At 52.4% G+C, this 22,928-nt stretch overlaps 2 protein-coding genes across 3 annotated transcripts in view; one reads left to right on the top strand and one right to left on the bottom strand.

The window, feature by feature from the left end:
• The window catches only part of MED15 (mediator complex subunit 15), a 54,753-nt gene extending 38,335 nt beyond the window's left edge, over window positions 1-16,418 (top strand). The window contains exons 6-18 of one of the 2 annotated variants that reach the window (XM_006875816.1): window positions 1,158-1,384; window positions 2,348-2,674; window positions 4,384-4,491; window positions 8,655-8,774; window positions 12,813-12,949; window positions 13,030-13,157; window positions 13,284-13,418; window positions 13,496-13,559; window positions 14,783-14,849; window positions 15,093-15,253; window positions 15,332-15,498; window positions 15,717-15,815; window positions 16,282-16,418. In XM_006875816.1, the coding sequence (XP_006875878.1) occupies window positions 1,158-1,384; window positions 2,348-2,674; window positions 4,384-4,491; window positions 8,655-8,774; window positions 12,813-12,949; window positions 13,030-13,157; window positions 13,284-13,418; window positions 13,496-13,559; window positions 14,783-14,849; window positions 15,093-15,253; window positions 15,332-15,498; window positions 15,717-15,815; window positions 16,282-16,418 (1,877 nt within the window). The remainder of the gene's footprint in view (window positions 1-1,157; window positions 1,385-2,347; window positions 2,675-4,383; window positions 4,492-8,654; window positions 8,775-12,812; window positions 12,950-13,029; window positions 13,158-13,283; window positions 13,419-13,495; window positions 13,560-14,782; window positions 14,850-15,092; window positions 15,254-15,331; window positions 15,499-15,716; window positions 15,816-16,281) is intronic. The other variant, XM_006875815.1, reaches the window with a different exon arrangement.
• Window positions 16,419-19,676: 3,258 nt separating this feature from the next.
• Window positions 19,677-22,928, bottom strand: part of LOC102831073 (coiled-coil domain-containing protein 74B-like) — a 10,457-nt gene continuing 7,205 nt past the window's right edge. Inside the window, exons 3-8 of the mRNA XM_006875814.1 lie at window positions 21,735-21,794; window positions 20,938-21,106; window positions 20,182-20,362; window positions 20,025-20,104; window positions 19,894-19,950; window positions 19,677-19,815 (exon numbers count right to left, since the gene is read on the bottom strand). Of these exons, the coding sequence (XP_006875876.1) occupies window positions 19,677-19,815; window positions 19,894-19,950; window positions 20,025-20,104; window positions 20,182-20,362; window positions 20,938-21,106; window positions 21,735-21,794 (686 nt within the window). The remainder of the gene's footprint in view (window positions 19,816-19,893; window positions 19,951-20,024; window positions 20,105-20,181; window positions 20,363-20,937; window positions 21,107-21,734; window positions 21,795-22,928) is intronic.

Genomic DNA, 22,928 nt, shown 5'->3' with positions numbered 1-22,928 from the left:
ATACAAAAAACCCAACCCAACAACACTAAGGAGTGTATAATCATTTAAATAACCTAAGAGCACATTCTACAATCCTGGCCACCAACACACAGCCTTTCTCTTTTCATGAGTCTAGAGTCCTCAGATGTTCTGTCTATCCATGCCATCATCTCTGCCTCCATCTCTGGTGTCACTGCTTCTATGGTTAGGGTCCCACATTCTGCTCAGGTTCTTCTCCCTTGATGGTCCTAGGGTCCTCTGTTCCTGGAACGTTGAATTAACTGCTCCCTCCTTTATATTACAAAACTTCTACCTTTACAATTGTGACAATTGCAGTTAGTCATGATAGCAATTATTGTTGAATCATGAGAATCTTATCCCCTCAAACCTAGTCTTGAGATTATCTCTAAATTCAGCAAGTATATTCAAGGTCATACTTTGGCTCTACCCAGTTCTTCTTTTTTAAGATTGTTTTGGCTATTTAAACAGCTTTATCGAGAAAGTTCATATACCATCCAAGTCACACATTTAAAGAGCATTGTCTATGGTGTTTAGTACACTTACAGTGCTGTACAGTCTTCATCACAATCAATTCTAGAACATTTCATCACCCCGAAAATAAACCTCACCACACATGACTGTATAGTGTTTCAATAATAGCCAAAAAAATGGAAATGACCCAAGTGTTCATCAGATTGTAGTATATACATAGTAGAATGTACTAGAATTAGGCAGTTAAAAGGAATGAAATGCTTATCCATTGCTGCAATAAAGATGAACATTGCAGGTGATATGCTGAATAAAAGCAGCCATTTACCAAGGGCCATATGTTATATGATTCCATTCATACCAAATGTCCAGAACTGGGAAACCTGTAACCTAGAGCCAGGCCTCTTGTCCATCCCAGATCACTAAGTTTATTGTGTTCTCTTGTTGGTTATTCAAGAGTAATGCGTGGTAGTAAGTCCCATAACCAAAACAAATGCTACTTCCTGTCGTCTCTGTCTGTGTAGTAACTGATGTGTTCACACTAGTGAGTGTAGCACATGGCCCAGCGTCAGACAGGCAGCTCTGTCTGAATGCCCTACCTGCCTACACAGCAACAGTGGCCGTGGACCTTTGCCCATTGCTGAGCTGCTCTCTGGGGCCCTGTGCCTGACTTGGGCTCTCATCTCCAGCTCAACTGCAGCTCCAGCAGGTGGCGCTGCAGCAGCAGCAGCAGCAACAACAGTTCCAGCAGCAGCAGGCAGCGCTCCAGCAACAGCAACAACAACAGTTCCAGGCACAGCAGAACGCCATGCAGCAGCAATTCCAGGCTGTGGTGCAACAGCAGCAGCAACAGCTCCAGCAGCAGCAGCAGCAGCAGCAGCACCTGATCAAACTGCATCATCAGAACCAGCAACAGGTACCAGGCTCCCTCCACCCACACTCAGCAGCCTTCCTCCTGCCCGGTGCACACACTGCCTCAATGTGTAGGTTCCCTGAAACATGTGAGCAGGGTGTAGAGGAGGGACTCCGTTGGGTTCAGTGTGTCTGGTGTGTGTCTGCCAGGTGCTCGATCAGAGGAGGCTTCTGGGTAGAAGTGACTCACAGAAGAGCTAGCCAAAGCAAAACTGGAGAAGAACATTCCAAGATGCAGTATGCTTGCCCTATTTCTTTTGAGGTCTTTGCGTGTTTCCTGCTCTCATTGTGGGCATAATCAACTCCCAGCTGGTGTTTTGTAGGGAATGGCATGTCACATCAGACACTATTGCTTGTATGAGCCAGTCTTCTCTTTTTCATGGTCTGTAGCCACAATACAGACATGTTCAGCTGCTATGGTCAAGTCATGGGGACCTCTCCATCCCTGGCCCAACCCAGGCCTTGACTGGCTGATTCCCCCTCCCCAATCTCCGCCCTCCTGTAGGTCTTGGAGACTTGCTCCCAGAACTGACAAACCTTCAGCCCCCACCTTCCCTTCACTTTCTGAAAGCAGACAGTAGCCGTCTTCATAAGGCCTGTATTGCTGACCTCTTGAGGCACAGAGCAAACGTTGCTGGAGAAGTCTTCAGACATCTGCAGTTAACCCTGCTCTTGTCCTTGTTTCTGGGGCTCCACCTGTTCTCTCGTACCCTACCCTTCACTCTCTAGATCCCTTCCTTTTTCCTTCTTTCATGCTCCCCAGGCCCAGAGGTGGAGGGGCTCCGGTTGACAGAGCACAGGAGCACACTGTGTGTCTGCAGCATCAGCCTGGAGCCCTGGTCCCCTCCCCATTTGAAAGGTGGGTCTAGGCAAGCTTCACCACAGGTTGTGCCAGTGCCCATCTGGGCTTCCTAAGAACCCAGCCAGCGCAGGGCACCTGAACAAATGTGACTTGTTCTGTCCCTAGATACAGCAGCAGCAACAGCAGCTACAGCGCATGGCACAGCTACAGCTGCAGCAGCAGCAGCAGCAGCAGCAGCAGCAACAGGCCCTGCAGGCCCAGCCGCAGATGCAGCAGTCACCAATGCAGCAGCCGCAGCCCCCACCCACCCAGCAGCTGCCACAGCAACTGCAACAAATGCATCACCCACAACACCACCAGCCACCACCACCCCAGCAGCCACCAGTTGCTCAGAATCAACCACTGCAGCTGCCACCACAGACCCAGTCCCTGGCATCCCAGGCATCAGCCCTGCCAGGACAGATGCTGTACGCACAGCAGCAGCTGAAACTGGTGAGTAGCCACAGCAGGTGGCAGGCTCTGCTACTGTGGTGTGGAGATGCACATGAGCAGCAGCCCAGCTGGCAGCTGTTCCTAAGGACTTCCACTTGAAACTCAGGCAGGCCTTTGCCATGTCACCCTGAGGCCGACCCCAGCACATGCCTGGCAGAGTACATAGCACCCCAAACACTGCTGCAGCTCACCCTACATGGGAACCACTCACTGCTTCCCGGACCCCTGTGAACAACCTCAGTGCTGACCAGGGGATCTGGAGATCTTAAGTGATTTGATTCACAAGTCAAGTCTCCACAGATTTTCTTTTTTTTTGGAAGGAGATGTGCTCCCTCTGCTGGTTGTGCACAGTGGTTTGCACAGTTACAGCCGAGCACAACTCTGTTAGACCCAAGGAAGGCGTTATCAAGGAAACATCAAAAAGTTGGTGGGAAAATGAAATTGAAAAATGATGGAATTTTTCCACAAACTTTTTTAAACCCCTTGTATAAATTGGAGTTCCCAGGTAGTACAAAGGCAAACATGTAGTCGTCTGCTAACCAAAAGGTTGACAGTTCAAATCGCCCCCAAGATACCTCAGCAAAAAGGCCTAGTGGTCTACTTATGAAAAATCAGCCCTGAAAACACTGTGAAACACAGTTCAGCTCTGACACACTCAGGGTCACTGAGTCAGTGAACAGTAACTGTTTTTGTTTTTGTGGCACTGTGAGTTAATGCGCTGGACTTCAAAGTCGGTTTGAACCACGTGGTCAGCAGTTCAAGCTCACCAGCCACTCCTAGGAAACCCTATACAGAGTGGCTATGGTCAGAACCAACTCGACGGCACTTAACAACTGCCTGTGGTTTTTATTATATACAATATAGAAGGGCTTCAGAAAGGTGGTGGGAAAATTCTCTTATCCCTTTATTTCATTTTTCCATGAACTTTTTGAAGCTTTCATACTGTTATCCATCTCATTTAGTATCTCTGTATACAGCAGATCCCAGCAGTGACACACAACCAACAGAACAGCCACCAGGACGGGAGTAGCCAGGCTGAGAGGGACCACTTGGATCTTCTTTTTGGTTCACTTCTTGGTTTTTGTGACCTTCCATGTTGGCCATTCATAGAATGGAACAGATGTGGACATAGTGGTAGGATAGTTGGAAGTCTCTCGCAGGCAGGCTAAAAAAAGTCAGGAAGTAAAGGTCCTGCCACACCATGGTCACCTGCTAATCCTGAGCCCCAGGCTCTCTGCTGCAGTTGGGTCTGGGGACCTTCCTTTCCAGTGGTTCTACAACTGCTCAGCTTGTCCCCAGACTCCATGGCCTGTGCTTTCCTGGTTGGGCCTCCTTTGAGGAGTCCAGGGTTCAGCACAGGCATTTGTGGCCGTCAGCATGCTAGTCTAGAGCCGAGCAAAGCTGTACCGTGCAGTCTGCAAGGGAAGCAGTTACTACTTGCAGTGGTCACCGATGGTGGTGTGTGCATACAGCTGTCCCAGTGGAAGCAGTGCAGCTTCTCACCAAAATGGGGAGCGATGCTGCTGGGCCATCTCAGGGAGGCGCAGGTGGAACATTCTGGTAAGAGTCTGGGCTTCAGGACGGAGGAAACATCATTGTAGCAGTGATATCATGAGAATCCTGCCTCACTCCATCTCAGGAGACACTTGTGTAGAAACTGGGTGCTCTGCCCAGAGTGGCTCCTCATTGAGTCCTTTGCCCTGCTCAAGGTCCGAGCACCAATGGGTGTGCAGCAGCCGCAGGTGCAGCCGCAGGTGCAGCCGCAGACCACAGTTCAGACACCTCAGGCGGCCCAGATGGTTGCTTCTGGAGTCCAGGTGAGAGCCCTGGGGTCACGGGGTTTCCTTAGTCCCCAGCAGGTACACATCCACTCACACATGGCGAAGGATTGCAGGTGGTCCTGCAGCTTAGGGGTCTTTGTTGGATTTTGAATCTCCTTTCCCCACCTGAAGGAGTCCTGCTAGCTTAGCAGTAAGCTTTGGGCTGCTAACCAAAAGATCGGCAGTTTTAGCCCACCAGTTTTGCTCCATGGGAGTGAGGTGAGGCTTTCTGCTCCCATAAAGATTTAGTCTTGGAAACCCTAGGAGCCATTCTACTCTGTCCTTCAGGGTTGATATGAGTTGGAATCTGTTGCTGTAGGTGGGCCCTTGTCATGTGTTCTGCAAGGCAAGAGCTCCCTCTGGAGCTGAACTGGGGCCCTGGAACCACAACCTCAACATCATCCTCAGTGTCTCCTCTGTTTACTCCTTCCTGTACCTTCTTTCTCCAACTCCCCTTCTACTCCCCCACTGAGTTATAGAACATGTATCTGAGAAAGAAGCGCTGCAGGTTCACCCTGACCCAAGCAGAAGTCAGGGCTTTAGACAGTGTGGAAAGACCAATAGCAGCAGTGGCTCCTGGAGACTGAGTGGCCCAGAGGCACCACGCAGGGGACCAGTGGCCATCCTCCCCTTTGTACTGTAGTAGCCAGTGTTCCTCTGCCTTCGTCCTTCCCTCTTAGCCGGCAGCTCGCCCTCAACACTGGACGTGGCTGCCATATGCCACGTGTACTTTGTGGGGTGAGGAGACATGTGCCAGCCCCTCCAGGTCCTGTCAGGCACTGATGGGACAGAATTGGGACTTCTGTGAGGAGCACAGTCCCCATTCCTGTCTAGAGGGTGGAGAGTCAGGCAAGGCCTGGGGTTTCCCGGAGTGCCCCTATCACCCTGGTACTTGCAGTGAGGAGAATGTAGCCCAGCCTCACTCTTCCAGTCTGTACCCAGTGCTAGAAGCACTGCCAGTCCCAGTTCAGAAGCAGAGGGTTGGTTTTCTGAGTCAGGCCATGCTCCCTGAGATGATGAGATGATTCCTGGCAGTGTCCGTGGAGTCCCTTCGCCCCTGACTCATTCACTGCACTAGTCCGCTTCAGGGTCAGCAAGCAGATTGGTGCATCCAGGAAGTGGTGTGTTCTCATTCAATGTCAGATAACAATTCCTAGGGAGAATGGGGGTCAGTAACTGCCCTTCCAGTCCCGGCTGTGTTGTCCATGTCCCTGACAGCTGTCAAAGGCTGACAGTGCCCATTAGGAGACTCGGAAGGGGCTAGGTGCCACTGAGTCTACCCAGCAGCATCCATCATCACTAGGATAAGTAACCTGGGCCCCAGGTCCTCTGTGACCTTGCCCTCTTATATGATCTGCACCACACGCTCCATGTTTATAGGGGGGAGGGAGGCCTCGGCCCTATTTGCAAAAGTTGGAGTCTGTCTCTGTCACTACCAGCTTTGTTCAAGCAAGTGTCTCTCACCTGACCACCACTCGTGTCCTCAGCCTCCTGACTTGGTCCTCCTATCAGGTCCTAAGAGGAGCTGGTGCATGTTCAGAGCTGTACAGAGTGATACGTGGTGGTCATACCACGTCCAGTGGGAGGCAGGGACAGCACTCACCCAGTGTGAGTGTACTGTCCAGTTGTGTCCTATTGACCTTTGTTTTGTCGGTCTATCTGCTGCATATGATCTGGTCTTCACAGCCAGTACAGCTTCATGGTGTCCAACTTCTCGTTAGTGGTCTAGCAACAGCAGGGTTCCCAGGAGTGACCGAATCTTCAGATTCCCAGCCTTGTCTAGAGAACTGGGTTGGTGCAGTGGACAAGATGGGGGAACAGGTGCTCTGATTCAGATGTTCGTACGTAGTGACTCTGTCAGGTTAGAAAGTTGAGAGCCATATAAAGAAGTGATGGGGGCCATGTTGTATGCTGCTCCATAGGGTTTCCAAGGCTGTGCTCTTTCTGGGAGCAGATCATCAGATCTTTTATCTGGCTTGTTTTTTACACACATGAAACTAGAATGTTCTCATGAATTACGAACGGTTGGTAAACAGTGCTTGAATGGTGGGGTGATTTTGCTGCCAATAATGCTTCCCACTGTCTCTCATTACTGTCTTGTTCTAGGATCTTGAGGTTTAACTGCTAGACGTGGCACTTTGGTGCCTATGTTGGCTGACTGCTGAGTTGTCTCCTGAAGTAGGTTACTGGGTCACACAGTTTACATGTGTAGAACCAGTTTGTTTAACCAGGGTCCAGAAGCACAGAGCTTCCCATGTGGTGTCCACGACAGATATCTGTCCAGTGACCGCCTGAAACTCCCTCAGACACGACTGAGCTGCCACAGGAAGCCTGCTGAACAGGCTGCTTATTTCAGCCAAGAAAGTCTGGGTTTGGGGTGCTCCAGTGGCCTTGTGTTTCCATGTCAACAGTCACCTTCTTGGATCATGTTAGAGGGTCCCCTTGTGCCCCCGGGAACTTCATCCACCCTGCACTATATGTGTATGACTGATGTTCCCCAGGTAACTGAGGATAATGATGACGTGACGTGTGAAACTGCAGTGGCTTGTCTCTGTCCGCACTCACAGGGGATAGCAGAAAGGAATGAATGACACTGTGTTTTGTTTTTAGTTTTCTTGGTAACACTGAGAAACAGCGACACAAAGAACTGTCTTCACATGCAGACGGGACAGCGCTCTCCAGGGGCCTTTGGATGGGCCTAGGGAAACACCTCCCAAGCCAGCAGCCCTCACTGCTCAGGAGCAGACTCTTGACTGATGGGCTCATGCACTGAGCTTTGCCAGTAGACACATGTGTGCAAGTTAGACAGAAAGAGGTTCCATTGGTTAGTGGCCCTCACAGCCAGCTTAGTAAGCATGAACACTGCGGTTTTCACTGCAGCTCTTTCAAATAGGTTTGTCTTGTTAGGATTTCTCGGTTGTAAGAGAAATTGCCAGTAGCAAATTCACTTTGAGCTTTTCCCATGATACAAATTTTCTTCATGAGAAAAAAAGTGTGTGCCTCTCTTATCCACCTGCCTTCCTTCAGGGCCTCTGCCGCTGCCGCCACCACCTCAGGTGGCCTCCACTGGGGGCAGCTGGCCAATTGTTAATGTGCTGACATCATTGCTCTAGTGCCCTCACCCCTTCTCCTCACACCACCACCATGCTGCTGTGGGCAAGATTGGGAGAACTGTGTCCAGCCACACCATCAGGGCACAGGGCCTCTGGATAGGACAGGGACTGACTTGTTTCCTGGACTGATCTATGTCAAGCCCTGAGGATACTGCTGCAGGACCTAGGTGTGGGTGGTGGGGCCACAGAGGACTCAAACTGTGCCTGGCTAACCATCCAGGGCATAGTGTCTACCCTCCATGCATTCAGGGACCTGCCATCCTCTGGTGCGTCTCAGAAATAGCCTGTTGTTTGGGAGTTTCCAGACAAACCCCATTCCACTTCCCCCAGACAGTTCTGCTACAGCAACCCTTCAACCTCTCCTTGGTTTGATATGAAATGAACTCTTTCAGATGTTGGGCTGCTAACTGCAAGCTACCAGCCTCTCCTCGAGAGAAAGATGAAAATCTACTCCAATGAAGATGTACAGCCTTGGAAACCCTAGGGAGCAGTTTCTCTCTGTTTTACAGGGCTGCTATGAGTTGGAATAGACTCCATGGTAATGGAGTTGGGATTTTCTTCAGTATATTCCAGTATATTCTCAGGGCGGCCTAGAGGGAGTGAGGGGACAGGCTGAGTGCAGGTCATAGAGATGATCACTATGGAAAGGAAATAGCTCTGGAGAGGCTGTTGGCAGGGGTCACAGAGAACTATTTCCCACCAACCCTACCCCTGGTCCTTGATTCTCTTGATAGTCCCCCAGGCTCACCAGATCAGAGGTGTGGGATGCCACTGGAAGGTGCACAACCCTACAGCAGCCTGGAGGCAGCAGCATTCCTTAACTCTTCTAGATCCCTGATGTCACAAGGCAGGCTTCAGGATTCTGAGCGTTTGGACACGTCAGAGTGCACCTCACTGTCTCTCCCCACTCCCTCACGTCCCACCACCATCAGAGGCCACTTGCCATAGGTGCCAGCTCTCAGAAGTACAGCACACGCTGCATCACCCCTGCCTGTGCGCTGTGTTTCTGTGTTGCGTGACTTTGTCTGTGTCCCTCTGTCCCCAAAGATGATCACTGCAACCATGGTCCAAGGCGGTATGCAAGTGAGAGCCCGGTTCCCGCCCAATTCTGCTGTGTCGGCCACACCACCTGGCTCCCTTCCAGTGGGCGGACAGCCCCCAGCTCAGGTATTTACTATCAGCATATCACTCCTCTGCAGGCAGCATGTGCTTATGCCCTCAGAAAGTGGAGGGGTGCTTCCCTGCCATCCTGCACTCCACCCCACAACCCCACCCATGCTTGCAGGGATGCGTGATTACCTTCCCTTCATTGAACAAAGCAAGAACCAAGTATCTGTCTCTTGAGGGGATATAAGCAAAATGTTGTCGTTTTTCTTTTTCAGTGTGATGTTGTAGCGAGTTCTAAATTGTTTCGTTTCTGTTAGTTGCACCCAAACCTCTCCCAGGGCCATCCATTTCTGTCCCCAACCTCAGCCTCGGTAGCCAGGTCTTGAGTCCCAGGATTCTTTTAGAAATGCTTTCTCTGTAGAGTTGACAACCTCCTACCTTCTCCTGTCTACCTTTGCCTTCTCACTTGTCAGTACCTCAACACACATAGCATCTGACACCCATAATGCTTAGCCTCTTGTCCTCTGTGTCCTTCCCTGCTCCCACACCCCCAGTACTGACCACCGTCATCCTCACCACCACTGAGTTTCTCACAGGTATCTCACTGAGGCTGGGAAAACCCACCTCTCTTCAACGAGTCCACTTCTCGTGCTCTCCTTCCTACACCCTGACACCTGCACATCCTCTGTCCCCAGTGTACTGACAAAATAGGTATTGTGCCGGTAGTAACTCTCTCCCAGAATTAAAGGCAAAGGGAGTGCGGTGGAGAGAAAGGATAGAAAAGGTGTAAGATGATGCCAAAATAGTTCCTGAAATACATCCTATGAAAAATCTTGGTCATCAATGTCTCAGTGTGTGGCAGGCATCACTGGAAGTGGCCAGCGCCCTGCATGCAGCTTGTTCACTCGTTTCCGCCCTTCAGACTAGACACATCTTAAAGCTTAGGGTTGATATGTGTAGGGCAGGTGGGCTGGTGTTTAGGAGCTACTCCTTGTCCCAGCAGGAGACTGAAGCCAGAGGACTTCTGGAAAGAGGAACGGAACTCAGACAAGACTCCGGTTTTGTCCTGGTTGGTTATTTTCCAATAGGCTCACTCTCGTGCTTGCCCAAGGCTGGGGGAGGCAGGGAGGGATGCTGGAAGAAAAGAGACCCTGACGGTGTTCGGGGCAGAGGGGGGTGAGGGTGGCAGGTGGAGAGGGATTCAAGAGGGGAGGGCTCCACTGCGTGCAGCATCACTCCGCAGCCCCAGTTTGACCCTGCCTTCCCATGGGGGCCCTGCCCCTGTACCCCCGAAGTCTCTTGCCCCTCTCCATTAAGCCTCAGTTCCCTTGTCTTGTCACTCGGCTGTGCCTTCATGAGGTGGTGGCTCTTACAGACCCGTGGATGTGACCAGGACTACATGGCACAGAAGGGATGGAGGGAGGGGGCTATCATATGGTTCCCAAGATGTGGTAAGAGTTGCTTGCTCATCAAAACAAGTGGTTTTTAAACATTGCTGTTCCTACTTGATGTGTAGAGGAAACTGTTGGGACAATTTCTCAACATTTCAGCTCATAAAAAGAGAGACAAGCCAAGTTTTCTGTATTCAGTTTAGGGCCTGAACTCCATTCTCTGCCTCCATCCACTCTACACACACAACAGGCACACACACATATACACACATGCACCCTCTTCCCAGATCAGTACACATTTCCTGTCCCTGTTTCCAACACCTGCCTTAACACCCGGTAGTGCCCTGCCTACCCTGAAGCCTTGCAGCTCACCTAGTGTGAGCAGGTGCTTAGGGAGAACCCTCCCATCCATGCTGCCTCTCATTGCCTACTCCAGAGTGGACACTAGGTTCCCAGTTCCCTCCCTGTAGGGCAGGCTGGGCCACTAAGGAGGTGGGCAAGATCCCAGTCTGGTCAGCTCTGGGAGCAGGCCCTGCTATGGGAGATGGAGGCAGGCTCGCTCACTAGTACATGCTGACCTCCCTGGAGCCTCAGGTGGACATGAGGATGGGCTGAGTTGCCAAGATTGCAGGGAAGCACTCTGCTGGGGTGGGGTGAGAGAGTTTACTGCACTCCCTAGATGGTGGGGTAACTTAGTGTGGAGGTGGACCCCGGGGACTGGAGTGGAAGCCACAGCGAATGTGCTGGAATCAGGATGGCAGTGGAGAGAGTACAGAGAAGCTTTCGATGAATTAGGCAGGCAGTCAGTCCTGGTAGCACCAGAGCGTTTGATCCCACTAGCCTGTTCCACCTTCCCACCCTTGCCTTCCTTCTTGTTTTCTATGCTCCTGTCTTCTGGGTCCCTCTCCTTGTGCCAATCCTCTGCTCAGCGCATTGGGGTCCCTGGGGTCCCTGGGCAGGTCCTCTGGGCGGTAGCTTGAGTAGTCTTGCTCCTAGGAGTTGATGAAAAGTGTGCCCATTGAGTCCACTCCCTTACAACCTTATGACCTTGAGTCCCTTCCCACTCTGAGCTCCTGTGTTCCCCTCCCAAATGTGACAAAGGTGGTGTATCTGGCAGCACCAGCAGGTTGCCCCTCCGAAAGGAGGAGCAGTACAGAATAGGTGCTGTACCTGTGACTCTCAACAGACCTAAGAGGCCCTTCCACCTTTGCTGTCTGCTCTGAGGCGGATCCTGTTGCTGTTGCTCTATGGCATGTCTTAGCTTGGAGTGGGGGCCTGGTGGCTTCGGTACCCAGCACGCTGTGGTTCCTCTTCTTGGAAATGGAAGGGCAACCTTAGTTTGTTTGACTGGGGGGTGGAGAGGTGCAGTTTACTGCCAGAAAGACTTCCCAGCCTCTGGGGTTTGTTGGCTAAGCATGAGACGCTTTGCCCTCTGCCTTCCTGGCATGTGGCCTAACACAGCTGGGAGCTGAGGCAGGCTGTGCCATGAGGGGGACTGGTCCCTGTCAGAGTCAGACACAAAGGACACCTGGGCTGCATTGCAGGCCTGACAGGAGGGTTCCATCGAGACACATCATGATGGTGGATGGCATCCACACCTCCTCCACTGGGGGGATGCTTCTCCCCAGCATCCCATTCAGCTCCATAGGGCAGGGAGCAGGAAGCAGTGTGGAATGGGGAAAGAGGCACAGGAGCGGAAAGTCGGTCATGAGGAGCTTAGACATCCCCTCCCCAACCCCAGTCTCCAGGGGTCCCCTTCTCATTCCTGGTCTTAGAGGGGAGAGAGCAGTCCCATTCAAGAGTGAGTCAGATCCAGGACTTCAGAGTGGGCAGGGAACACAGGTTGTTCCCCAAGGCCACATCTCCTAAGTCTGCAGAACCTGGGTGGTTGGGGGAATGCGAGCCTTGTGAGGATTGTCCTTCAACTCTGACTCTCAGGGCACTAGCCTTTACTTGGGAGACATGATTTCACATGGACTTACTCCTGGCTCCTGGGCAGTGTGCTCTCGTCCATGGGGCTAGGTGCATGTCACTCCCCTGTGAGTAGCCCTGGCTTTTCAGATGAGGTGACAGCATTCAGAGAATCCAGGCTGAGAGCCAGGAGAGGTAGACCTAGAATCAGAGTCTGGCCCCCCTCGCCCCTCCAGTCTAGGAGTGCTGGTGAGGGTTAGCCCACCTGCAGTGGGTATGTGCACAACCCTGAGGTGAGCCAAAAGCTCTCCCCACTCCACTCGATCTAGTCGCCAGATGTCAGGACAGGGCCACTGGGCCCTCCAGCCTGCCTTGCCTCCCTTCAGTCACAATCTTGAATGGCTGTGGTCGGGGCACAGGGAGGGGTGGGTGCAGGGAGATGGACCCACCCACCAGCAGATGGGGAAGAACGGGCCGCTTAAAGCATCCAGGCTTTCCCTGGTTGCGTCCTTCAAATGGGACAGATGGGGAAGGACTGCATGTGCATTGGTTGGTTGCCTGGGGGGATTTGGTTTTCTGTGCCTTGCTCAGACAGTGGTAGGTAGATGACAGCGGGCAGCCACACACACATGCATGTATGCGTGTCTGCCCATGAGGTATGCATTCGAGAGAGGGGTATTGGTAGGGGAATGTGTGGGTGAGCCTATGAGAGAATGGGCTGGAAGGCGAAACAGCAAGCCTGCCTGGTAGCCACATGGGGTGGGTGCAGGCTCACTGAGGCCCCCTCTACTCCCAGGTCAGCCAGAATGGCCTCCCCATGCTGTCCTCACCATCACCAGGCCAGCAGGTGTCCACCCCCCAGTCAATGCCACCGCCTCCACAACCATCTCCACAGCCTGGCCAGCCCAGCTCCCAGCCCAACTCCAATGTCAGGTAGGCCAGGTGCCACCCACCCACCCTTGGGATGCATGGCCCTCAGCCAGCCCCCAACACAGCTTCCTTCTCTGCTGCAGCTCCGGTCCTGCCCCGTCCCCCAGCAGCTTCCTGCCCAGCCCCTCACCTCAGCCTTCCCAGAGCCCAGTCACTGCACGCACCCCTCAAAACTTCAGCGTCCCTTCACCTGGACCTCTGAACACCCCAGGTAAGTCAGGCCATAAACACATAGGGTTTGTGGGTCAGTTAGGACCGTGCTGAGCACGTGACCCAGAGTGTTTGTAGAGCTGGGTGGGTGGCTCCTCAGCCTCCCCTCACAGCTGTGACCATGCAGTGAACCCCAGCTCGGTCATGAGTCCTGCCAGCTCCAGCCAGGCCGAGGAGCAGCAGTACCTGGACAAGCTGAAGCAGCTTTCCAAGTATATTGAGCCTCTGCGACGCATGATCAACAAGATCGACAAGAACGAAGGTGCGGGCCAGGGCTGAGCAGGGGCTGGGGGCCACAGACCCCAAGGGCAGGGTCTGAATGTCCTCTCTCTGTCCCAGACAGAAAAAAGGACCTGAGTAAGATGAAGAGCCTTCTGGACATCCTGACAGATCCCTCCAAGCGGTGAGCTTGGCTGCTGTAGTCACAGAAAGTACCTAGGGGCTGTGCAGCCTGGATGGGAGACACAGATGGGCACTTGACTATGGATTTGGAGGAGGCCAGGGCAGCTCACTGGTCCCTGTCTGCTGGGGCTGTGGCACCACCCCCTTTGAAAACCTGCACTATACCTCGGCTGGTACCCACCTCCACACCTCTGGGTCACTGCTGGGACCCCCATAGTCCCCTACTTCTGCTCTTACTAGAGAAAGCTAGCCCCATCTTACCCATCCCTGTAATGGGTCTGGTGGTTCTGTTGGGCTGCTCACCAGAAGACCAGTGATTCAAAAACTAGCTGCTCCCCTGGGAAAAAGATGAGGCAATCTGCTTCTGTTAAAAATTTATAGTCTTGGAAAACCTATGGGGGAAGTTCTACCCTGTCCTTTAGGGTAACTGTGAGTTGAAATGGATTCAACAGCAGTGAGTTCTTGGAATGGGTGGTGGGTTTCAGTATGACCTTAAACTCTGCCCTGTCGTACTGAATTGAGCAAGTGACTTAATGTTTGAGTCTCTGTTACCTTTGTCTGCAAAATGTGTTGAGTGTGAAATGAAACCCCTGAAACTCATGGACGTGCCTGGTTCATGACATTCTACACTTGGCCCCGTCTCTGCTCTATCCCAGCCTGTGTCCCCTTCTGTAGAAATTGGGTGGGGGCTGCCCTGGTGGACCAGGACTGCTGTGAGTGTGGCCAGCAGATTGTGGTATGGGCTATTTGGTTACCTGGCTCAAACTGAGTGCCCCTTCTAGATAGTTGTCCCTTTTCTACTTAGGCAAAGAACCACCTTCATTGCCTCTGGGGCTGATCTTCAGTTGACTGCTAGGGCTCAATGGGGAGGGCTAGATGAGAGTAGGTCAGGCTAACTTCCCTTCCTTCCCTCCCCACCCCCCAACCTGATTTACCAAATTTCAGCTCTAGGGACAGGCTGAGTTCTGGTGTGGCACTATGGGTTAATGCGCCAAACTGCACAGTCATTTGAACTGCAAGGTCGCAATTCAAGCTCACCAACTCCTCAGAAACCCTATACAGTGTCACTGTGGGTTGGAACCGACTCAGTAGCACTTAACAAGGGGCAGGCTGCCTTGCCTAGACTTGGGAGCTCTGGGAGTCAGTGTGGTACCCTGCTGAACATTTGCTGTGGAGGTACCATGGCCACCTGCTAGCTGACTCCCTCCCCCGCTTCCCTCACAGGTGCCCCCTGAAAACACTGCAGAAATGTGAGATCGCCCTGGAGAAGCTCAAGAATGACATGGCCGTGGTGAGTGGAGCACCTTTAGGAGTCAGGGGCCTGGACAGGGCAGCAGGCTCCAAAGCTGAAGTTGTAAGAGGTCGTCAGTCGGGAGCAGGAGAGGCGGATAGGCCACACTAGCAGGCGGCCTCAGTCTAGGTCAGGTCTGATGAGGGCACAGGGTTGGGGCTGTGACCTCAAGACCTGGAACCTGAAACACATTCTTAGGGGGCTGTGAGCCCTAGCTGCCTGACACATCTGCCTTCTCCTCAGCCCACACCCCCACCGCCCCCGGTGCCACCAACCAAGCAGCAGTACCTGTGCCAGCCACTCCTGGATGCTGTCCTGGCCAACATCCGCTCTCCTGTCTTCAACCACTCCCTGTACCGCACGTTCATGCCACCCATGGCAGCCATCCATGGCCCACCCATCACGTATGACAAACAGCCTGCAGAAGAGGAGGTGGGTGGTGGCCCCAGCCTGGCCTCTGCTCACCACGCACTTCCCCTCAGGCTTCCCACAGTGTGCACCAGGAAACGCAAGTTTGAAGAGGACGAGCGGCAGAGCATCCCCAATGTGCTACAGGGAGAGGTGGCTCGGTTAGACCCCAAGTTCCTGGTGAACTTGGAGCCTTCTCACTGCAGCAACAGTGGCACGGTTCACCTGGTCTGCAAGCTGGGTAAGGATGGAACCTCATCCTCCCCCACCCACAGATGCCTACCTCCATAAGCCACACGTTCCCCAAGGTCCCTCACCCCTCCCAGGACCCTGCCCTGAATTCAGGATGACATGCTGGCTTGAGGGGCCCTCCACTGTGGAGACCTTGGGACAGGAAGAGCCCCTCGAGGGGCAGGCAGGGCAAGGGGCTGGTCACAGGTACAGTCTTGTGTGTTGCAGATGACAAGGACCTCCCGAGTGTGCCACCATTGGAGCTCAGCGTGCCTGCTGACTACCCTGCTCAGAGCCCGCTCTGGGTCGACCAGCAGTGGCAGTATGGTGGGTGTGGGGCAAGGGCGGGTGGGGAGATCCCAACAACCAGTCTCCCATGCAGGGATGGACCTGTGTGTCCCATTCACCCTACCCAGAGGGTGTCCCACTATCCTGTACAGAGTTATCTGGATGAGGGATGCAGGTGCACAACCCAAGGACAGGTCCGCCTGCTCTGGAGGCCATGGTGACTTGGCAGGGCTGACATGAGTGATCTTAGGCTCATGGGGACCCACTGGATAATATGGTCACCCCAGGCTCAAAATTGACTCTATTTAGTACTCTCTCAAGGAGTACTGAAGGAAAAGTCCCAGGCTCTAGAGCCACATCATAATCCCACGTTTCACTACTGGCGTGGCCCTGGCCTGCTGTTGGCAGACACCCTCACCACCACCACCTCAAAGTGTAGTCAACATCCCAGAGTGAGCTGACACTGGGAGAGAGTAATGTGCTCATGGTCCCGTCTCTCTTGCAGATGCCAACCCTTTCCTACAGTCAGTGCACCGATGTATGACCTCACGACTGCTGCAGCTCCCCGACAAGCACTCAGTCACGGCCCTGCTCAACACGTGGGCACAGAGTGTCCACCAGGCCTGTCTCTCAGCTGCATAGCAGCACCCAGGCCTATTGGCCACTCACCAAGATTACTGGTGACACAGCCTTGTGCTAGACGTTCTGGGTCTTGGTTCCTTAGAGAGCCTGGGTTAGTTTAGCTTTTCCTGCTTTTATTTTCTATGCCTTGGGACCAGCCAGGCCTTGTCCCAAACCCAGACGGTCATTGGACAGGTGGCTTTGGAGCCAACTAAGCCAGGGAAGGATGGCAGTCCACTGAGGTCCAGTCCAGCTCTCACCCATCACTCCTGGTGCCATCCCTCCTGTGCTCACTGATACACAACCCAGTCCTCACCAGCACCACATCTACTCCATGCACAAGTCTCATCAGAGCGAGTGTGTCCCAGGACATGGAGAACATAGGAAATCTTTCCATGGAGGCTTCTCTGCTTGTAGCTTCAGGTTTAGACAGATAACACCTTTGGGCTGTGGACATCTTGGTGAGTAGGCTCCACCTTGGAAGAAATACTTGGCCTCCCTTCTGGGCACTTCCCCTCCACACCACTTGGAGCAGCAGGGGGCACCAAGGCCCTCTGAATGGGACCTGTCCCTGTGCCCACAAGTTAGGACAAAGCATCTAGGCCCAGTTGTGAAGAATGCAGTGTGAGTAGACCGGCTGCCCACCACAGAGCAATACCACATTGCAACCAGGCAGTCACTGTTCCCAGGGCCCACCCCAGAGCCACACACCAATTCTACATGCCCCCTGGCTATCAGTTGACTGGCCTCAGCACAAAAGGAGTCCACCTTTTGTATGTGCGCTACCACATCATTTGTGATTCATATAATAAATTTATTACTCTTGTGCTGGTCCTGAGTCCATTTCTGTACTCCCTCTGTGAGCCGGCTCAGTGCTAGGGACACCATCTGGCCCCGGCAGCCCCAGCTCTCCAAGCAGAGCTCCTGTCCTGAGAGATGGAAATGGACACGGAGGAGGGGACTAGGGTAGGTTCAGTGCTAAAAGGGCAGCCATCCAGAGGGTGGCTGTTAAGGTATGAGCTCGAATCATGCCCCAGTGAGGAAGACGCCCAGCTTCAGAAAATTCTAGGTCCTGGAGCATACAAGCCACTCTTGGCAGTGGTACTTGGAGAGCATAGGCAGAGCTTAGCTAGACAAGCCATTGAGCAGGGAGATACAAAAGGAAGGCCTGTCAGTTGGTAAGCACTGTGGCAAGACCTGGGGACTCTTGGGCCCAGAGTCAGTGACATAGCCACAGAGGACTAGAGTGGAGAGTGAAGTGTCCAGCTGATAAGAAGAGAGGGCATATGCATAAGAACACCCACACTTGCAGATAATACCCACTTGACATGGCTTCAATGACTGGATGATCAGAGCTCAACTAGAAGAAGAGGAGGAGAAAAAAAAAGTAATCTGATACAATTTGATGAACTTGACCTGCACCTGTGGATGCAGTGGCTCAAAAGAGGGAACAAATCTTTACAGTGAGGATCATTCCCACCTCCTCAATACAGAGTAGACAAGGATGGGCAACTTGGACATTGGGTACCCAAAATGGGCGGGGGAGGGGAGGCTTCAGAGGCAAGAAGTGACTGGGTTACAAGCTTTCAAGAGGGAACCTAGATCCGGAGGGCGTGGAGGAAGGTAGAATCTCCAGTGAGTAGTATCCAGTCTGTCTAGGCAGGGCTCATGAAAGGAAATGTGGATAAATCTCTTGTGATACAATAGTGAATAATTGTTATCAGGGTTGGAAATGTAAAGGTGGACATTTTGTAGCAAGGAGGGGAATGATTAACTTTTCAGTCTAGGAGCGGAGGTCTCTGGGACCATCAAGGGAGAAGAGCAGAGAGCGGGACCCTACCCAGAGAAGCAGTGATGCCAGAGATGGAGCGGCTGAGGACTTACAGTCTCAGAAAGGGAGAGCAGCTGTGTGCTGACAACCGGGAGGGGGCCGGGGCAGGCTTGTAGGGTATACCCTTTGGTTGGGTGATGAGGCATGGAGGGGATCGTAACCATAGCAATGAAATTATATACAATAAGAATGAATGTAACACTAACATTCTCCCATGTAAACTATCACATAATTCACAAAACTTTTATTTAATTTACATCTACACACAGCGTACGTTCCCTGTGCACGCAGATTGTTGTCTATTGAGTAAATATCTGAAATTATGAAAGAAAATACTGTGAATTGTGTAAGAATTTACAGAGTAGATCAGCATCGCATTCAAAAATTTCTATAGATTTTGTGTCTTATTGATTGCAACTGCTCATTATAACATCACGAATCCCCCTCCCTCCCCAAAAAAAATGTTGGCCAGTGGTTTCTGGAGCAGAAAAGGAGAGTCAGGAATAGGAAGAAGTGGGATGTGTGGCTAATTGCCTCCATGAACAACTGCTTCCTTTGCCCTGACACCAGAAGAATTATGTGGTGCCCAGCTGCTATTACTGAACATTTTTTCAAAGATTCTATAGAAGAATCCTGACCAAATGGGAAAATGCAAAACAGAATTTCAAATTCTCATGAATCCATGCTTTCTGGAGTGGTGGAGTTTGGATGAGTACCCCAAACCATTGTTCTGAGATGATCCTTAAACCTCATATCCCCTGAAGTCTTCTTAAAATTAAGCAATAGTTTAGCTTCACTAGCAAAAAAAAAAATCTTCCTTGATCATGATGTTCTTTTAAAAAACTCTATATGGGATCAAAATGCTAACAACTCTAAAGATTAATTAGGAAACTTAGAGGGCAGTTGAATTTATGTGAACACAGAAGGAACAACTCAAAAATGGAGAGTGAGAAAGATTGCACAACTCAAAGAATGTAATCAATGGCACTAAACTGTACCTGTAGAAACTGTTGAATTGGTGTATTTTCAACAACAGCAATAAAATATATTTTCTTACAAAAAAATGTCCTGAAGGCAACCCCACCTAAACAGGACCCCCACAGCACTCCTGGCTCCCAGAGAGTGGAATGACTAGCCTGAGTACCTGCTTCCAGGCTGGTGGGGGGTGGGGGAGGTGTCTGCCAAGGGTGGCAAGAGCCAGAATTGAAGTGCCCAGCTTGCTATGTCAGGGATTGAGGAATAAAAAGGCATTTTAAAGAAACAAGGTTTATTTTCCATTGGGTCACAGTTGTATCAAGGCGGGACAGTCAAATAGCTAAGCAAGAAAGTAAGCGGTTTCTCCACTCTGAAGTCAAATACTTTTGAGTTTTCTCTCCAGATTCAGGGTTCTCAGCACTCTCCGGTGGTGGGCGGGTTTCTCGCTGTGTGGGTCCTCAGCAGTGATGGAGTCAGAGTACAGAGCGGTGCAGGCGCCGACTCTGTACTACCTGCAAGCGCTTCTGGCGCTCAGCGAAGTTGCTTTTCAAGGTCTGCTTCAGGGCAGGTAGGATGGCCCTCTCCTCCACTGGCACAGAGCTCAGGATCAGGCTGGGGGGCAGAGGGGACTCAGTGCAGGGACCAAGCCAGCGCTGCTGAGCACTTGCCTGCCGGTGGTCAGAGACTCACCATTTTTTAGAGAGGCCCTTGGTGGCCACCTTGGGGAACTGCATGGCCTCCTGGTCCCTAGGGAAGAAGACAGGCCATGAGCCACAGCCAGGCCCAGCAGTGAACAATGGCAGCAGACAATGGGCACTCACTTGGGTGAGCTAGTGCCAGACTCCTCAAGGGCAGCCTTGGGCCGCTGGCCCCCCTCCAACAGGGACTTGAGATGCTGCAGCTAAAAGGCAAACAGGAGAGATGTGGGGGTAGGCCATTAACAAGAGACAAACACACACCCCGTGCCTGGGGCCTCACCTCCTGGGCCTGCAAGAGGTTGGTATTCCAAAGCTGGCGGATGACTACTTCACATTGCTGCATGGTGGTGGGTTTCCGCAGGTGCAGGGGCAGGATCACAGAGGGGGCTGCTGGCCTGCCCTTGGGCTGGCTGCCTGCCCATGAGGCAGCCCCCGAGCTACAGGCCTCTGCATCTCCTCCTCTGAAAACAGTCATTGCAGCAGCCCCAGGGCCATACCGCCCCAGTGTGGGACAGGTGGTATCCATAGTCTCTTAACCAGCCCACCAGGGTCTCCAGGACCCACTGTGACCCGGGTCTACCCCCTACTCCCCTCCCTTTCCAATTTAGATGTGGCTTGGGGAGTGTGCCACCAGCCTAGTGGGAAATCTGAGGGCTGTGTGCAGAAAAACTGGAGCCTGTCTGGAACAACACGGTCCCCTTTTGAATTACAAAATCCTGAGTTCACTGCTTTTCAGAGCAGTTCAGAAACGCTGGGGTATCTCAGGGCAGAGGGCCATCTGTCCTCTAGGTCAAGGTTTTCCACCCACTGCAATCTGCTCTGAGCAAAGGTTGTTTTCCAAACTAGTTTGGAAACTAGATTACTCTGGGTGAGAAATTGGTTTCAGAGCTGCTGCCCCCTCCTGGTGGCAAGGGAGATGGGTAGACCTGGCTGTTGGTTGGCCCCAGGGCACACAGGTAGGTAGGGAGAGAGCCACATGTCCATTCCAGGCCTGAACCCAAGGAGGGGGCCTGAACCCTGGGTGCCAGTGGCTTACCTGGCCTGGCCCTGTGCCTCCAGCCCAAGGGCTCTGTCTGGCTTGCCAATGTTCAGCAGGCCTGGGCTGGGGGGCTCCTCCTCCAAGTATGCCCTCTGAAGGACATCTGCCTTTGAGTCCTGCTTCTTGTAGGAGTTGGGCTGGGTCCTGACCTTGCCTTGAGAGATGGCTGCAGGTCAGACCCAACAGAGGTGTTTCAGGACTGGCTGCATGTCTGAGAACAGCCTGCCTCTCTGCCTGTTGCCTCCTCTGCAAGAAGAGACAGTAGCAGTGCCTCCCTCCTTCACATGGAGGAGGCCTAAGCAGAAACTGCAGGACAGGGCTGCGAAGGGCGGAGGTGCAGGGAGAGAGGCAAGAGGGAGGTGGCTGCTACACAAGGTGTTTCCTGACAGGTCAAAACGCATCTGAACGAGAGGTCTGAGGGCCCAGCCTGCGAGGTTACTCCCAGGATGTGTAGAAAGCTGGGGCGCCCTTTCCCGGGAGGTGGTGAAAAGGTGGCAACTTGCATGCTGCAGGAGTTGGAGGGGCAGGGCGTACAGGACCCTGCCCATGACCGAACCCACCCTGCCCACGGATCGGACCGCCCCGCTCCACCCACTGTTGGCCCCGCCCCGCCCCACGACTTCCCACATGCCTCCTGCCTAAAAGCTTCCCCCGTCCCTCCAGGGCAGTCCAATGTGCAGGGACCCTCAGTGCCACTCAGTTCCTTTTACAACTTCTTGACCCCAACCCCTCGCCAACACAAAGGAGGGTTCCCCGACATCTGCATCACACAAAGCCATCAAGGGGCTTCCTACCTGACAACGTTGAATTGGAGATGGACTTGTTGGACAGAATGCTGGATGTAGAGAGGCTGCCTGGTGGGGGTGATGAGACCACACATCAGCACGTCAGCAATGGGGCCAAGCCCACCTTTGACCACTTTCTGGCCCAGTCATGTGACTTGACGGTGCCTCTGCTCTCTGCCCCAGCCCCACTGCAACTTGGTGCCCAAGAATAGGTTGTTTCCTGAGGACTCTGCCAGAAAATAAGAGTCTGGGGCCAGCTGTGCCATCAGGATCTCCAGACCCTGCCCAGAACAGCTCACCAGGGGGCCATTCTCCATATGTTCATAGGAAAGGGGTCACCTGGGTCCCCACCCAGACAGGGCATTTCCAGACTACCATTGTTCACCCCACCACTCGTCTGTCAGTTTGTCGTACGGCAGTGTCGTACTATGAGTTGCTGTGATTCTGAAAGCTATACCACCGGTATTTTAAATACCAACAGGGTCACCCACGGTGGACAGGTTTCAGATGAGCTTCCAGACGAAGACAGACTAGGAAGAAGGAGTGGTGAACTACTTCCGAAGTCACTGAAAACCTTATGAATAGCAGAGAAACACTGTCTCATATAGTGCCGGAAAATAAGCCCCTCAGGCTGGAAGGCATTCAAAATGCAACTGGGGAAGAGCTGCCCCCTCAAAGTAGAGTTGACCATGATGACACGAATGGAGTAGAGCCCGTAGGAGAAAAGCCTGTGGGACTTTCATTTGCTGATGGGGCACAACTCAAAATGAAGAGAAACAGCTGTAAACATCCATTGAAAATCGGAACATGGGATGTACGAAGTATGAATCTGGGAAAATTGGAAGCTGTCAAAAATGAAATGGATGGCATAAACATCAATGTCATAGGCATTAGTGACCTGAAATGGCCATTCTGAATCTGATGACCAGTCATGAAGTACAATGCTGTCTGTGATAGGATAATATCCAAGCACCTACAGGGAAGCCCAGTTAATACCACTATTATTCAAATTTACGCATCAACCAGTAAAGCCAGTGAGGATGAAATAGAAGAATTCTACCAACTTCTTCAATCTGAAATTGATTAAACATTGATTGCATGTTTTGTATTAATTAAGATGTATTGATCATTACTGGTGATTGGAATGCAAAGGTTGGGAGCAAAGAGGAAGGATCAGTAGTTGGAAAATATGGCCTTGGTGAT

The sequence above is a fragment of the Chrysochloris asiatica genome, unplaced genomic scaffold (genome assembly GCF_000296735.1).
Source record: "Chrysochloris asiatica unplaced genomic scaffold, ChrAsi1.0 scaffold00340, whole genome shotgun sequence".
Classification (NCBI taxonomy): domain Eukaryota; kingdom Metazoa; phylum Chordata; class Mammalia; order Afrosoricida; family Chrysochloridae; genus Chrysochloris; species Chrysochloris asiatica.
Note: the sequence above shows the minus strand (reverse complement) of the source record. Positions and strands in the feature narration are given on the sequence as shown.